We start from the raw sequence: 15032 nt of genomic DNA, 5'->3' as shown, positions 1-15032 counted from the left end.
AGACAATATCCAGTTTATTTTATATTTGATAGTTGACAGTAGAGCTCACACAGATTACATGGTTTGCACCGTAGACCACGAGGCCATGGGCTGCTCTAAAACTTAATAATCACTGACACAGGGATGTGCTACAGCTCTTTAGAAAAATTACCACTTTCTGTGATGGACTTGTACGCTGAAATGCTTGATGATGCTTGCACGTAGCTCTTTGCTGACCAGTCCGTCGATAATGGGGTTGATGGTTGGTGGAATGATGATGAACAGGATGCTGAAGAACCTCCTCATATTTTGGGAGATTGAGGGGATCCTGTGACTCACAATTAAAACCGTTGAAGCTATTTCATAGAGCACATACACAACAAGGTGTGACGCACATGTCTGAAAGGCCTTGCTGCGGACGATGCTGTCAGCTCTGCCTTGTTTTACAGAAGCGTGCAGGATTTTGAAGTAGGAAAAGGCAATAATCAGGAAGATGCTTGTGCTCACAGTCCAGGTCATGGACAGACCTGGAAGGACAAACAAAAAAACACAATCGCAATTACTGCTGTTTTCCCATCACAAGTGTCCCGTACTTCTCATGAATCCTGGTAAAATTCTGGTGCTGTACATTATATGTAAGCCCTGCAGCTGTAAGGACCTTAAACAAACAAACAAACTCTGAGGTGTTTCGGTATCAAGCCTTTGATTTTTTACTTCCTGATGAAGGTTTGATGCCAAAACACATCAGAATATGTTTTGTTTTAAGGTCAAATATGACCAGACAATCACAATTAAGCCATTAAAAACACAAATGCTTGACTTTTTAAGTAATTACATTAATTTAGTTCAACTTCTCAATATTCTGTGTCTCTGCTTTCATTTTTTTCAAGTAAAAGAGCCACAACTAAAACCCAGGGCAAAGCAAAGAAAGACTTCACAGTATGACCTGCAGCTTTTAATCAAAAATTCTTAATTTGTCCTTTGAGCTTATAATGAGACCATTTAAACAGATTGACAGTGTAGTACTGAGTTTTGTGGTGTCTGATTTATAAAATAAAATGCAATTGTGTCATGGAGGTTTTTTTTTTTTTTTGTAATTTTTGCTTATACATGTCCCTGTCCAAAGAGCACCTCAAGCAAACCCATTTTGAGTCCAGGAAGTGCTCATAATTATTTGCTCTCTTATTTGGTTAGGGATAATGCCCAACAACATATATAGCTTTATTCTAAATGAATGCACTGACCGTAGACATTATTTACGGGGGTCGGAGTGCAGGCCAGGCTCAGGATAGCACGGTTGCTGCAGTAGACGTGTCGGATGGTATTGCCACACATGGGGACATTCAGGTGGAGGGCGAAGAGCACAGCAATACACAGCAGAGCGACCAACCAGGCCAGGGCGCAGCAGGAGTGCAGCCGAGCTGAGGTCATGATGGAGGAATACCTGAGCGGCTCGCACACAGCAATGTACCTCAAAACGAAATGAAATGAGATAAACTGGAGTTCAAGTGTCATTGCAGCAACAGCAATAAAAAAGGAGAGGTACAAGTAAAAAGTGAGAGCAAGAGGAAAGATCAAACATAGATAATAATAATAATAATAATAATGTATGATGACAAGAATAACAATCTATAATATCACAGTTAAATATGTACCTTTACCAGATCTCAAGATGTTTGTATATTTTCCCATATGCTTTAGTAGATAATAAATAATAAAAATAACACGTAATAAATAAAATATGACACATATAACAAACATGAATAAAAGCTATTTCTATAGGATAAAAACTATAAACTAAAAATACCTGTCTTATTACTAGACACAGACTGCAGACTTTGGAAGACAGCAAGCAGGGTGACATGCAGAAAAAGTCTTTCTATTCCAACATTTCAAGACCCAGAAATAAAACAGCAGTACTGACAGAAACATGACAGTTAACATCTAAAATCTCCTGTAAAAACAGATATTTCATCTGAGCATGACATGACTTCAATCTGAGACAAACTCTCTTGATGTGCTGATGTGTTTCGATACCTGTCATAGGCCATCACAGCCAGAATAGTCTGCACTACGAAGCCGTACGTGTGCACAGAGAAGGCCTGAGCGATGGCTGTGATGTAGGCGATCTTCTTCTGCCCTGTCAGGAAGTGCATCATGAGGCGAGGCAGCACCGCCGTGGCCCCCAGCATATCACAGGCTACCAGGTTACAAACCATTACGAACATGGGTCTGTGCAGGTTCCTGTCTATGACGATGACACACGCCACCACGCCGTTCCCCAGCAGCATCACCAAGTAGATAAACAGGGTCAGGATGAACAGCAGAGAGCCGTAGCCTGGTGGGACGTGGAAGCCCTCCAGCTCGAACACGATGGGCTGTTTGAGAGGAGTTACTGATACGTTCTCCATCCAAAGCAGCACAGTTCTAAAAAAGACAAGTCTGTCAAAAACCTCCAGACAGCTAAATTCTCAGGCATCAGGGATCATGATATAATAATTCAAGATTTATGACCACATGTTACTGTAAACTAAACATAAATATGAACAAAATCAGAGCTAACATTTATCTTTCTCTGTAATTCTTAAATGAAAACTAAATGAAATAGATCACACAGTGGTACCTGCAGTCTCAGATTAATTCAAACTTTCATCAAACACATAAAAAGAGAAGAACTAAATGAAATGTCTAATGATCACAGCAGGATAAAGGTTCAGCATGAAAAGCCTAAGGCGTCTTCTCGTCAGAGCGTTGATGATGCTCTGACTTGTCGAAGAGAGTGTGTGCTCTTTTAATGATTTTACTTTGCCCTCAGTCAACGTCACCATCAAAACATCAACTCCCCGTTTGTCTCTGATGCCTGGGAATGTGTCCTTTGTTTCCAAGGAAAACAAAACTGTGAGCATCTTTATAATAATGACCTGAGGTGACATGGGCACAGCATAATTTCCTCATTCAATTAAAAACTTAAGATAACACCCATTACTCATCCATCCCACTTCATCCAAAACTTTCAAATTGAAGTTACTTGATTGTCTGGTTTGATGCTATAGGGGACCTTGTGTGTCTGTATGAGACACCCTGTACCCTATTTCAGATGAAAGGATAATAATTTAATATTGAAATGACCTAATGTTCCCTTTGAATCACTGCTCCAAACCTACCCCCCACCCCTGCATAAGAGACTTCACCTGGATTTGCCTCTCAAAGACTTGACAGACTTGAGTAGCTCAAAAACTGAAGACCTGACTTGGGGCCCTATCTTATGCTGGTCTAAAGTATATTGTATATAAGCCAAACAACTCTAAGGGCCGAATCTCAGACTGATCTAAAGTGCAAGTTGAAACTGTGAGGCGCAAAGGATTTAATTTATTCAAAGTGTGTCCAAACCCAGCTTTGACGTCTTGCACCAGGTGTGCGGGGGCATCCTGCCCTGTCCTGACCCTTGACCTAGCAGTGCACAGCAGGATACACCTATCAGCTGTGCCCAACTGCCCTGATTCATTCATGAGTGAGTTTAGGCCAAACATGCAATAAACCAATCAGAAAGCCAGCTCTCCTGCATTAATTCTTCTGTGAAACACTGAGATAATTAATGGAGGGCCAGTGATCAGGCTGAGAAACAAAAACAAAGACAATATCCAGTTTATTTTATATTTGATAGTTGACAGTAGAGCTCACACAGATTACATGGTTTGCACCGTAGACCACGAGGCCATGGGCTGCTCTAAAACTTAATAATCACTGACACAGGGATGTGCTACAGCTCTTTAGAAAAATTACCACTTTCTGTGATGGACTTGTACGCTGAAATGCTTGATGATGCTTGCACGTAGCTCTTTGCTGACCAGTCCGTAGATAATGGGGTTGATGGTTGGTGGAATGATGATGAACAGGATGCTGAAGAACTTCTTGATATTTTGGGAGATTGAGGGGATCCTGTGACTCACAATTATAACCGTTGAAGCTATTTCATAGAGCACATACACAACAAGGTGTGACGCACATGTCTGAAAGGCCTTGCTGCGGACGATGCTGTCAGTTCTGCCTTGTTTTACAGAAGCGTGCAGGATTTTGAAGTAGGAAAAGGCAATAATCAGGAAGATGCTTGTGCTCACAGTCCAGGTCATGGACAGACCTGGAAGGACAAACAAACCGAAAAAATCACAATTATCTTTTCAGTTAATTAAACCTCCTCATTCCATCATCCCAACCCTCATTTTGCCCTCCAGTATGTGCAATCAGTACTCCCAATTATCCACGGAAACTGCTGTTTTCCCATCACAATTGTCCTGTATTTCTCCTGAGTTCTGGTAAATTCCTGTCACTGTACATTGTATATAAGCCCAACAACTCTAAGGGCTGATCTAAAGTGCAAGTTGAAAGTGTGAGGCGCAATGAATTTAATTTATTCAAAATGTGTCCAAACCCAGCTTTGCCGTCTTGTGCCAGGTGTGCAAGGGTATCCTCCCCTATCCTGCCTGTTGTGCCAGCAACACACAGCAGGATACTCCTATCAGCTGTGCCCAAGTGCCCTGATTAATTCATGGGTGAGTTTGGGCTGAACACGCAATAAACCAATCAGAAAGTCAGCTCTCATCAATATTAAGAAGCAGGTGCACCAGGAGTGCAAGCGGTGGCAGCATGATGGCAGATTTACTGGGAGGAAACAAAGAGAAAATATTTTTAAGTGAGGTGACAGATCTCCTGGTTCGAGAAGCGAAAGGGCAAGAATATATGGAGATGGCAGGACACTTCAAAGGCAGCTTCATGTGTAAATAGTTGATGTAACATTAATGCCTGCAAAAACTATTACATTACATCAACTGTAAAAGTCATGCAGATGTGTAACTTATTATGTTTTACACTGAAGCACCTTGAAATTATGATGTATTTTATAATTCATTATCATCATGATCATTATTATGCTGCTCTGCTGGCTGAGGAGTAGGAGAGACAGACATTACAGTGGAGAGGAGAGGTGAACCGACCAACACTCGCTGCAAAACTGCAATCTCAATCCGGCTGAACACCCACCTGAGCCGGACTGAGGTGCAGCTTTGAAGCGGGCTGTTGCCCATCTCCTCTTTTCCTCATCTCCTTCTCTCACCCTCGCTCCTCTGTCCTGCTAACACTTCTGTGGGTGGAGGAGACAGAATCACAAAGTGTTTCTGAAGTTTGATAACCTGTGCACAACGTTATGGTTGCACAGACCAGGCACAAGTTCATTTGCTATCTTGCACGTGTGGCAAAAATGGCAAACCAGGCTGGGTGTAAGATGGGGCCCTAAACGTCTACTATTTCCACCCTGACAACAATACAACTGCACCAAGCAGAGAGCTGCTGTATGCTGGATCCAGTTCTCATTAATATAGACATACTCGGGTCTCGTCCTCCTCGGTTTCCTTAGTGAGTGAGAGACAGAGAGAGAGATGCAGAGAAAGACTGAGAGAAAGAAATTCAAAGCAAATGTTACATGTCCTAGACAGAAGAATCTCTGTTTCTCACAAAAAGTCCAAATGAAAAGGAGCACATTTTTCCAAAAACATCCGTACTACCTCTCCCAAAAAGATTCCTAAAATATTCCTTTTCTGTGTCATTAAATGAAATTTGCACTTCAAGCAAACCCATTCTGAGTCCAGGAAGTGCCTATAATTACTTACCGTCCCTGTCATGCTGAACTGGTTGATAAAGAATAATGAACAACAACATACTTTATGTCTGTAGCTTTATTCTAAATGAAAGCACTGACCGTAGATATTACTTATGGGGGTCGGAGAGCAGGCCAGGCTCAGGATAGCACGGTTGCTGCAGTAGACGTGTCGGATGGTATTGCCACACATGGGGACATTCAGGTGGAAGGCGAAGAGCACAGCAATACACAGCAGAGCGACCAACCAGGCCAGGGCGCAGCAGGAGTGCAGCCGAGCTGAGGTCATGATGGAGGAATACCTGAGCGGCTCGCACACAGCAATGTACCTCAAAATGAGATTTCTCATTAACTTCCACATTAGTTGGTGTCAGGTGGTGATGCAGAGTTTGATTTGATTTAGCACGAATAAAAAACATAAACAAAACAATACATTTAATAACAAGAGTATGCAAAAGAGACTAAAATCCCAGGTTCATCATGGGTGTCCCCCAGTTATAAACTGGAACAAATCAAAATGCAATTACAATCATTGATTCTGATTGCAGAGGTCTCACACAGAGAAGTAATATGAAAAGAACAGAAGAAAAAAATGAAACAAATAATAAAGTAGTAGAAGAAAAAATGATAAAATTAAGAAAACAGCAACACAAAAATATATACAGGCACACAAAATAATCTGACCAAAACGCACAAATATCTCAAAAAACATAAACCTTCAGTGATGCCAGTTGTAAGATTTCAGATGTTTTTAAAGATGCAGACGGACTGACTGCAGCTGATTCACATGATTCCTTTATATTTAACAGAAGACTGGCTGAGATGAGTTTTAACATGAGGAATGTGAAGATGATTACCGTTTTATAGGAATGATAATCTGAATCAAAATGAAAATAATAACAGAAAAATGTATGAATAAAACATTAAGCTTACTACACAGTAGTGGAAATGATTCTGTTTGAACCATAAAGAAGTGAAATATTATGGTGTTGTTCAGTTTCAAAATACATAAATATGTCGTGGATTATTATAAATATGTCTGTGATCTGTATATTGTTGTAGTTGCCTGTATTTTTCTTAGGACATCTCAGGCTGTACATCATCTGATTAGTAAATGAGTGGTTCACGAAGTGTGAATGTTTCTTGTACTTTTTTATGCGGTGACTTTACTGTTGTGGCCCATTTGAGATCAAACTGGACTGAATGTGGCTCATGAACTGAAGTCTGACACCCTGGACACAGACTGCAGACTTTGGAAGGCAGCAAGCAGGGTGACATGCAGAAAAAGTCTTTCTATTCCAACAGTTCAAGAAACAAAGCAGAAACAAAAACAGATATTTCATCTGAGCATGACATGACTTGAATCTGAGACAAACTCTTGATGTGCTGATGTGTTTCAATACCTGTCATAGGCCATCACAGCCAGAATAGTCTGCACTGCGACGCCGTACGTGTGCACAGAGAAGGCCTGAGCGATGGCTGTGATGTAGGCGATCTTCTTCTGCCCTGTCAGGAAGTGCATCATGAGGCGAGGCAGCACCGCCGTGGCCCCCAGCATATCACAGGCTACCAGGTTACAAACCATTACGAACATGGGTCTGTGCAGGTTCCTGTCTATGACGATGACACACGCCACCACGCCGTTCCCCAGCAGCGTCACCAAGTAGTTTAACAGGGTCAGGATGAACAGCAGAGAGCCGTAGCCTGGTGGGACGTGGAAGCCCTCCAGCTCGAACACGATGGGCTGTTTGAGAGGAGTTACTGATACGTTCTCCATCCAAAGCAGACAGTTCTAAAAAAGACAAGTCTGTCAAAAACCTCCAGACAGCTAAATTCTCAGGCATCAGGGATCATGATATAATAATTCAAGATTTATGACCACATGTTACTGTAAACTAAACATAAATATGAACAAAATCAGAGCTAACATTTATCTTTCTCTGTAATTCTTAAATGAAAACTAAATGAAATAGATCACACAGTGGTACCTGCAGTCTCAGATTAATTCAAACTTTCATCAAACACATAAAAAGAGAAGAACTAAATGAAATGTCTAATGATCACAGCAGGATAAAGGTTCAGCATGAAAAGCCTAAGGCGTCTTCTCGTCAGAGCGTTGATGATGCTCTGACTTGTCGAGGAGAGTGTGTGCTCTTTTAATGATTTTACTTTGCCCTCAGTCAACGTCACCATCAAAACATCAACTGCCTGTTTGTCTCTGATGCCTGACTAATTTAAAGTATAAGCCCGATAAAAAATCTATTTTTTCCAAAACATCCGTTTGCCATCTGAGTGATTATATGGGAGCATCTTTATATTAATGAACTGAGTTTATTCCTGCCTGCAGTGGCAGAGGAAGAAAAATCTGTCACATGCAGCCATGTTTCACTTTTGTTGATGTGTAGTTGTGATATTCTTCAGCGGCAGGTTGCACCAACAGGACTCAACGTTGCATGATTTTAAAGGTAATCCTGGAAATACTGTGGTTACTAGTTAAATGGTGAAATCAGTTTAAACACTAACATCTGTCCATCTGTTTTATCATTGATATTGTCCATTGTGTCTCTTGAAGTTGACTGATTCTGTACTGCTCAGCCTCGATATCCTAAAATCATCACACTCTACCTTCATGATAAAACAACTTGTTGGGCTGCATTCATAGTTTTTAACTCTTTCCCTTGCTAACCATGTTAGCTAACATGTCCTTGTGTTAACTGATAACCTTTACCATTTTTTAAGGGCTATTTATAAGCAATGCTTTGTGTTGGCCATGTTAACAGCGCCTGGCCTGCTGGGCTGGTAACCTGTGTTAACTGCATTGTTCATCCTCTTCTACAAATCAGAAAAATGAGAAAAAAGAAAACAAAAGATAAAGTAGATAAGTTTTTGCAGTCAGTGGACGTAACAGTTGAGATGTTGGCTGCAGCCAGCTAACAACATGCAGGAACTCCGTCTGTGAGTTTGTGTGACAGCTTATCAGGAAAATCACCCCTCTCACTTTCCTGCAGACTCTCTGTTCTCCTCATGTATGTTTTCCATCATGAAGTGGAGTCAAACAGTGAGACGTTCTAAATCAAGTTACAATATTTTTCATCTGAAGTGGATGCATCTCTGTCTCGGTTTGTGTGTCTGGACTGAAACTGCGTGTGTGATGTGTGTCCACATGTGCCTCCCGGAGGCCTTGGAGCTCCCTGGTGTCTTGGTGACCAGCAGGTTAATTTAATTAAAATCTGCAGTGAGGCCTTGAGGGGGCGACGGACAGGGAGTTCTCTCTCTGAGGAGACTCCAGCCTGCAGACCGGCCCTCTCTCTTTACCTTCACACTGCTCTCTCTGCTTCCTCTGTCCATCTTATTGTATCAACTTTCTCCAAACCTGCAGACTTTGGTGGGTTTTGAAAAAACTTTCCACCAGATTTTGTAACCTGGCTGACATGGTTTGTAGTCCACTGTCCAGCTCATCCCAAAGGTGTGAAAAACAGTGTTGAGATCAGAGCTCTGTGCAGGGCAGTCCACTTCTTTCTCCACCATGAAGATGTTGTAATGTTGAAACAGGAGAAAGTTTCCCCCAAACTGCCACAAAGTTAGAGGCACACTATTGTCTAAAATATTGTTCTTTGCAGTAACATTAAGGCTTCCCTTCATTGGAACTAAAGGGCTGAGCCTGAATGAAGAAAAAAAAAAACTCTGACCAAAAGTACCTGGACAGAAAGTTGTGTGTGCTCATTAAAGGTTCATGGGAGCCTTTGTTTATTTGATGCCTTATGTTGAAATGGCAAATGGTGACACTAGAGGAAAGGTCAGAGTTCACCAAAGTTGTTCAGCAAGTTTTCTTTCTGTGGACCAAAGAAAATCAGCAACCAAAGGTTCACCATTGTTGACAATGTCATGAGTCCCTGTAGATCCCAGGAGCTTTCATTACCTCCTCCTGTAACCAGTGTTCTCCTCTGATCTCTGAAGAACATCTATTACTGGTCCTCTCCCAGTGCTCCCAGTGGACTAATTACCATCAGAAACTGTTGATAAGTGTTTTGTTGTGAAGCAGCTCACAGCGGACCTCATTAATGATCAGAAACATTAACTCATTACTGGCTGCCGTGGCAACTGGAAGACGCGGTGATGCAACAGTTTGTAGCTGTTACTTCTGTTTGGTTTACTTTTCACAACAAAGTTTTACAGTGCAAAACATTCAAGAGCGCAAAAGAAGCCCAGTTATTATTACTGTATATCCCCGGCTGGACTGGTCTGTAGAGTTATGACAGTCCTGCTCCTGGACAATCACACTTATGATCACATTTATTGGTCCAGTATCCTGACACAGTGCGCAGTTTGTTTGTTGTATAGTGTTAGATGCCACCTAACAAGGTGAGTTCAGGGTGTGAGGAATGATGACGTTCAAAAACCAAATGTAAGGACGAGACAGGCACAGATGTACAAGTCCACAAGTTCACACCAAGCAACCTGTATGTCTAAGTTGGAATACTGTATGTCAGATGGTTTATGGTAGACGTCTTCATGGTTCCACCAAAACCTGATCCGGATCCCGTGAAGGTTTGGAATCATGTTATACAGATCAGGGTTGGTTCCTGTTCTATTTCTTTGGGTCCTGGGTCTGTTTAACTCTATGTGTAGCTGTAAAAAAGAAATTAAATCATCCCTTCAAAACACTTCTTCAAATACTTACACCTTTGTTTCAGAAACTTTAACTCATTACCAGCTGTTGTGGCAACTGGAACACAGTGATGAAACTGGTGAACCATCAGGGGGCGGTGTGGTCCCCTGAGCTCCCAACATGCAACAGTTTGTAGTTGTTACTTCTGTTTGGTTTACTTTTCACAACAAAGTTTTACAAAACAAAACTTTGACATTCAAGAGTGCAGAAGAAGCCCAGTTACCTTTTATTATGATTATAATAATGGTTATATTTATTGGTCCAGGATCCTGACACATGCAAGGAAAGAAGCTGTTTGAGTGTCCAGCTGTTTTGTTGTATAATGTTAGATGCCAACTAAAAAGCAAAGAAACTGAAAGAAGTTCGGGGTGTGAGGAATGATGATTTTCAGTCGGCACCAGTGCAGCCAAACTGACCTCTTTGAGGTCCCCATAGCAAGATTTCATTCCAAGTACAGTGAAGTCAACAGACTCCACATGGCAGCTACATTTTTTGTTCCAAAAGCAACTAATATGTTTCAGTTAGAACAGTTCAGTTGTATGTCAGGTGGTTTGTGGTAGGGGCCTTCACGGGTCCACCAGGACCTGATCGGTGTCCTGTGCAGGTTTGGATCAAGTATCAACATATCAATACCTATCAGGGTTTGTTCTCGTTCTATTTTTGTGGGCCCCAAGTCTGTTTAACATTCTGTGTGGGAAAAAATTGCATAATATCCCTTTGAAATACTCTCGTTTTTTAGCCCTCCTCTGTCTAGCCTTGAAAAAGGACAGTAGATTGTCTTGGTGTGGTGACTTAGATTTAGAAATCTCTGACAATGTCTGGAAGAGTTTGTCAAAATGTATAATCAGCACCAGATTTAAGCTGATGTAATTTAAACGTATTATGTGTACATCCCTGTCACATCATTTTGATAATAATAATCCTCATTCATGTCATAAATGTGACCTAGAAGAAGGTTCATTGTTCCACTGCCTTTGGAGCTGCACTAAAGTTTAAAAAACACACTGGGAAGAAGTCATACAAACTATTTTGGGTATTAACTCTGTTAGGTTGCCTGTCTGCTATTTATCCTTCAGCTACTTCCACCTACATTCAGACTGTCAGGTGCAAATAAAAAGATTACTACAGCTGGACACCGGTTCAAAGGTCTTTCCATCTGTTAAACCATGGAAAAACTCATTTATGCCACCAAGGGAAAAATACAAAACTTTTCTTTTTAATGAGTGGACATTTTATTTGATATCTTGAGGTTCACCTACCAAGATGTTTGCTGAGCAGTTGAAAATGAGAATATTGAAATGTTTTGTTTTCTTATAGGTATGTAGTTGTTTAAGTGTATCTGTTGTGTTGATTTTGAGTCATTTGTGTGTTGCAACTTGCAACATTCAGCAACTGCAAGCAAAGTGCAAAGTGCACCTGTGGCCACAAGGTGGTGCAAAACAACCTGTACGAGCAGGTGTCCTGTTCAGGAAGTGAAGGGTCAGAGAGCAGAGGTCAGACTCATCTCAGAGAACACAGAAGATAACACATTAGCAGTGCTAATATTAGCAGCAAATGTTAGGGGCAAAGGGTCAAACAGTCAAAGTTTTCTTTATTATGCTCAATGCAACAAAACTGCACAGCTGATTCTAAGTGGGTCGTGTTTGTGATCTGAAAACATGACAGTAAGTGCACGGTCTTCACACAGCGCGAGAACACAGCAGAGAACCTGGATGTATTTTACCAGCTTTCATCAGCAGGACGATGAATTATCTGCAGCCAGTCAGGGAACAAGGCAAGTTTTATTTTGACGACTTGTAAATTAACTTCATCTTGCAAACAGCTGTGACATCACTGCCACTTGGGCCTGTGTCTCCCGGCTGGGACGGGTACAACATTTGTTGGTTCTACATGGGTCCTGATCTCACCTTTGAAATAATGGACATGTCTGCTGTGGGTACCATTCCAGCATTTCCTGGCTCTACATGGGTCTGGATCCTGGCTTTCAAACAACAGATGAGTCTGGTGTGGTTCTGGGTAATACATTTCCAGGCCTTTTTGGGTGAAGGCATGAATTTTTTGACCTGTGAAGATCTCTAGTTTGCTAATATATTACTTTAAGAAAATACACCTGCTTTCTGTTGCAAATTTATCAAACAAATTTACTGATAATCAGATTGTCATAAAACAGTTTGTAGGCAGTGAATGTGGTGTTTCAGGCCCCTGCAGGTCTGGGGTCTGAGGTTTGTTGCCTCTCATGCCTGGTGGTGATGTTGCCAGTGTTGGACTGAGCTGAGACTGCAGTCTTTTTCCTTCAGTCCCATATATAATGTTCTCTAAACTATGGCATGTTCTATAAAAAAAATACAGAACCAAAGGAGTCATTTATGAGCTGGGTTGCTGTTGGTGGGTTGCTTGTTCTCACCCCCCCTTTTAAAAATTTGCTGCATGTCATCCTGTCTGGTAAGAACACTGCTATATCTAAGGACTTCCAAGCATGCACTGTATTATTATCAGTCCTTTATCTATTAGTATACAGTATCAGCATTGATTAAGTTACTGAGGGGAACTGAAAATACACCTCATACACCCACACATGGGTTTACATTAGAGTCGGGTATCTGTATAACCCAGTTCAAAGTAATATCGCAGTGGTATCAAAACTTCTTAAGCCAAATGATACCCAGATCCAGAAAATTATGGCTTGTCACGCAACCAATCGATGGAAGTATTTTTTGATTTAATGCAATGTTGACTGGTCCACTATTGCAGTAACCAGTAGTGGTGAGGTTGAGCACAGTGTATTTGATGGAGTTGGCAGTTGAACATACAGAGATGCCCTCAAAACCAAAGAAGAAGTATCACGTGAAGCACTCTGAAGCACTTTAGGTGCACTGGTATCTGTCCTTGTGTTGTCATTTTTAATTAACACTGATGTCATTTGAAAAGAGCTAATGACAAATCATCTGTGACAGGTTGGGAATGAGACGCCATCATGGCTTTTTGAGGTCTGCACGTTCCTCAAGATTTATAAATAAATCACATTCCACATTAACACATTAGCAGGAACAGTTGTTGATGTGCTTTATATAAATGCTAAGTGGAATTGTATTTATATGGTGTTTTTCTTGTTATCCAACCAGTCAAAGTGTCTGACATGTCATGTTCACCCATTCACACACATATTCACCCTCTGATGGCAGAGGAGCACCTCTGCTCTTCTCACACTGTGGGCTGTGCCTTCAGGAGACATTCAGGGTTCAGTATCTTGCACCAGGATACTCTGACATGTAAACTGGAGGGAGACAGACTAAATGCAAAATTACACACAGTATAGATATTAAGTGTTTGATGGAAATGTGTTTGTACTGAATGTGACAGTTGAGGTCCGATGCAGGGGGGCCAGTGTTCAGGATTCAGTTTTTGGTTCTTTAGCTCCATCTGCTGCTCACTGTTTGCTGCTGCAGTGTCGTCTTCCTGCTGAGGCGCCATGAGTTCAAACCACAGCATGAAAACTAGAACAGCACAATAACAAAAACTTATTGGAGCAGTTTTTTTAATCCAAATTTATTACACATTACTTATGTGCGCATGCATTTCTAACAGTAATCTAACATTCTGGAGTCCACACTTTATTTACTCTCTTATTCAGCCTTCATCTTACATTTGTGCATTGAGGTAGTTGCTATGTAGAAACACATTTAGAAAATGTAGAGCAGGGATGTCTGACTACACCTACTTCCAAGGTGCATGGAGAAGAAGTCTGTTTCAGCCTCTTCAAAATACTGTTTGTTTGTTTGAAGGCAACATAATTCAGTTTTAATCACACCACAAAACAATGGCAGGTAGGAACTAATGAACTCACAGTCAAGGGAACATACTGAACTACTGCACTTGATAATACATGAATTAAAAAAATATTTCAAGTGCTATAAATAACCATGGAATAATAATAATGTAATTATCTGTAACCAAATTCTGCAAGTGCATAATAATGCTGTGGAAATATAATGTAATATAATATACATGTACATCGACACTGTACTGTACTGTACTGTATGAGAAACACAAAATTAGTGCAGCAACTTCAGTAATAAAAATAACCCCAAAATGCATTGCATTAAGAATACCAAACTGCATTCATGTCATAAATTCTGAAAAAAGCCTCCACAAACATTCATTTAAATAATAAATCTTTAATGCATTTCATGGCATTCACAGTGTGATGTGTGTAAATATGTTTCTGACAAACCACACAAACAGGATATATAACAAGTAGTTACAGTGATAAATTTGGCATTTCTTGTTTTCACATGGTTAAGACTATAAACACTGCAAAAGACGAGACATGGGGTAACTTTATTTTGCATAATCAGGCGTATAAAGTTTAATTTAACTGAACTTTTCTTCACTTGAGTGAAATATTTTTATTTGTATCCCTTAAATTTGATTATTGAATAATTGTGACCAAAATGTGTATTGATTGGGACATTTACAGTGTAAAAATGAATATTGTTTTAAAGTTGTTGTTTACTCTTTTTAAATAGGTGGCATATCAAACATTTTTAATTCTTGTGAAAGCAGATAAACTGACTGAAGGAAGAAGATGTAATTTTACTCACAAGGTAACATTAAAGTTTCATCCTAATTGTTTTTTTTTTAATAAATAAAGACTAAAATATGAGTAAAGATCATTTCTTGCAGTGACTAAATCCAAATTAATTCTGTAATTTAACGATGTTATCACCATGATAA

The 15032-nt window shown here is 40.5% G+C and overlaps 2 protein-coding genes across 2 annotated transcripts; both read right to left on the bottom strand.

The window, feature by feature from the left end:
• Positions 1–108: 108 nt before the first annotated feature.
• Positions 109–3488, bottom strand: LOC146319567 (olfactory receptor 2K2-like). Its single transcript, XM_084730673.1, has 4 exons — positions 3370–3488; positions 2017–2406; positions 1224–1450; positions 109–506 (listed from the first exon to the last, which is right to left on the bottom strand). Exons 1-4 carry the CDS (start codon positions 3486–3488, stop codon positions 148–150), a joined length of 1095 nt encoding a protein of 364 aa, XP_084586799.1. The 3' UTR covers positions 109–147.
• Positions 3489–3702: 214 nt separating this feature from the next.
• LOC146319566 (olfactory receptor 2K2-like) lies at positions 3703–7409 on the bottom strand. Its single transcript, XM_084730197.1, has 3 exons — positions 7033–7409; positions 5732–5958; positions 3703–4117 (listed from the first exon to the last, which is right to left on the bottom strand). The coding sequence occupies exons 1-3, from the start codon at positions 7404–7406 to the stop codon at positions 3759–3761; spliced, it is 960 nt and encodes a 319-aa protein (XP_084586323.1). The 5' UTR covers positions 7407–7409; the 3' UTR covers positions 3703–3758.
• Positions 7410–15032: the final 7623 nt, after the last annotated feature.

Source organism: Lutjanus erythropterus, chromosome 11, assembly GCF_056507025.1.
Source record: "Lutjanus erythropterus isolate fLutEry1 chromosome 11, fLutEry1.hap2, whole genome shotgun sequence".
Classification (NCBI taxonomy): Eukaryota; Metazoa; Chordata; class Actinopteri; order Lutjaniformes; family Lutjanidae; genus Lutjanus; species Lutjanus erythropterus.
Note: the sequence above shows the minus strand (reverse complement) of the source record. Positions and strands in the feature narration are given on the sequence as shown.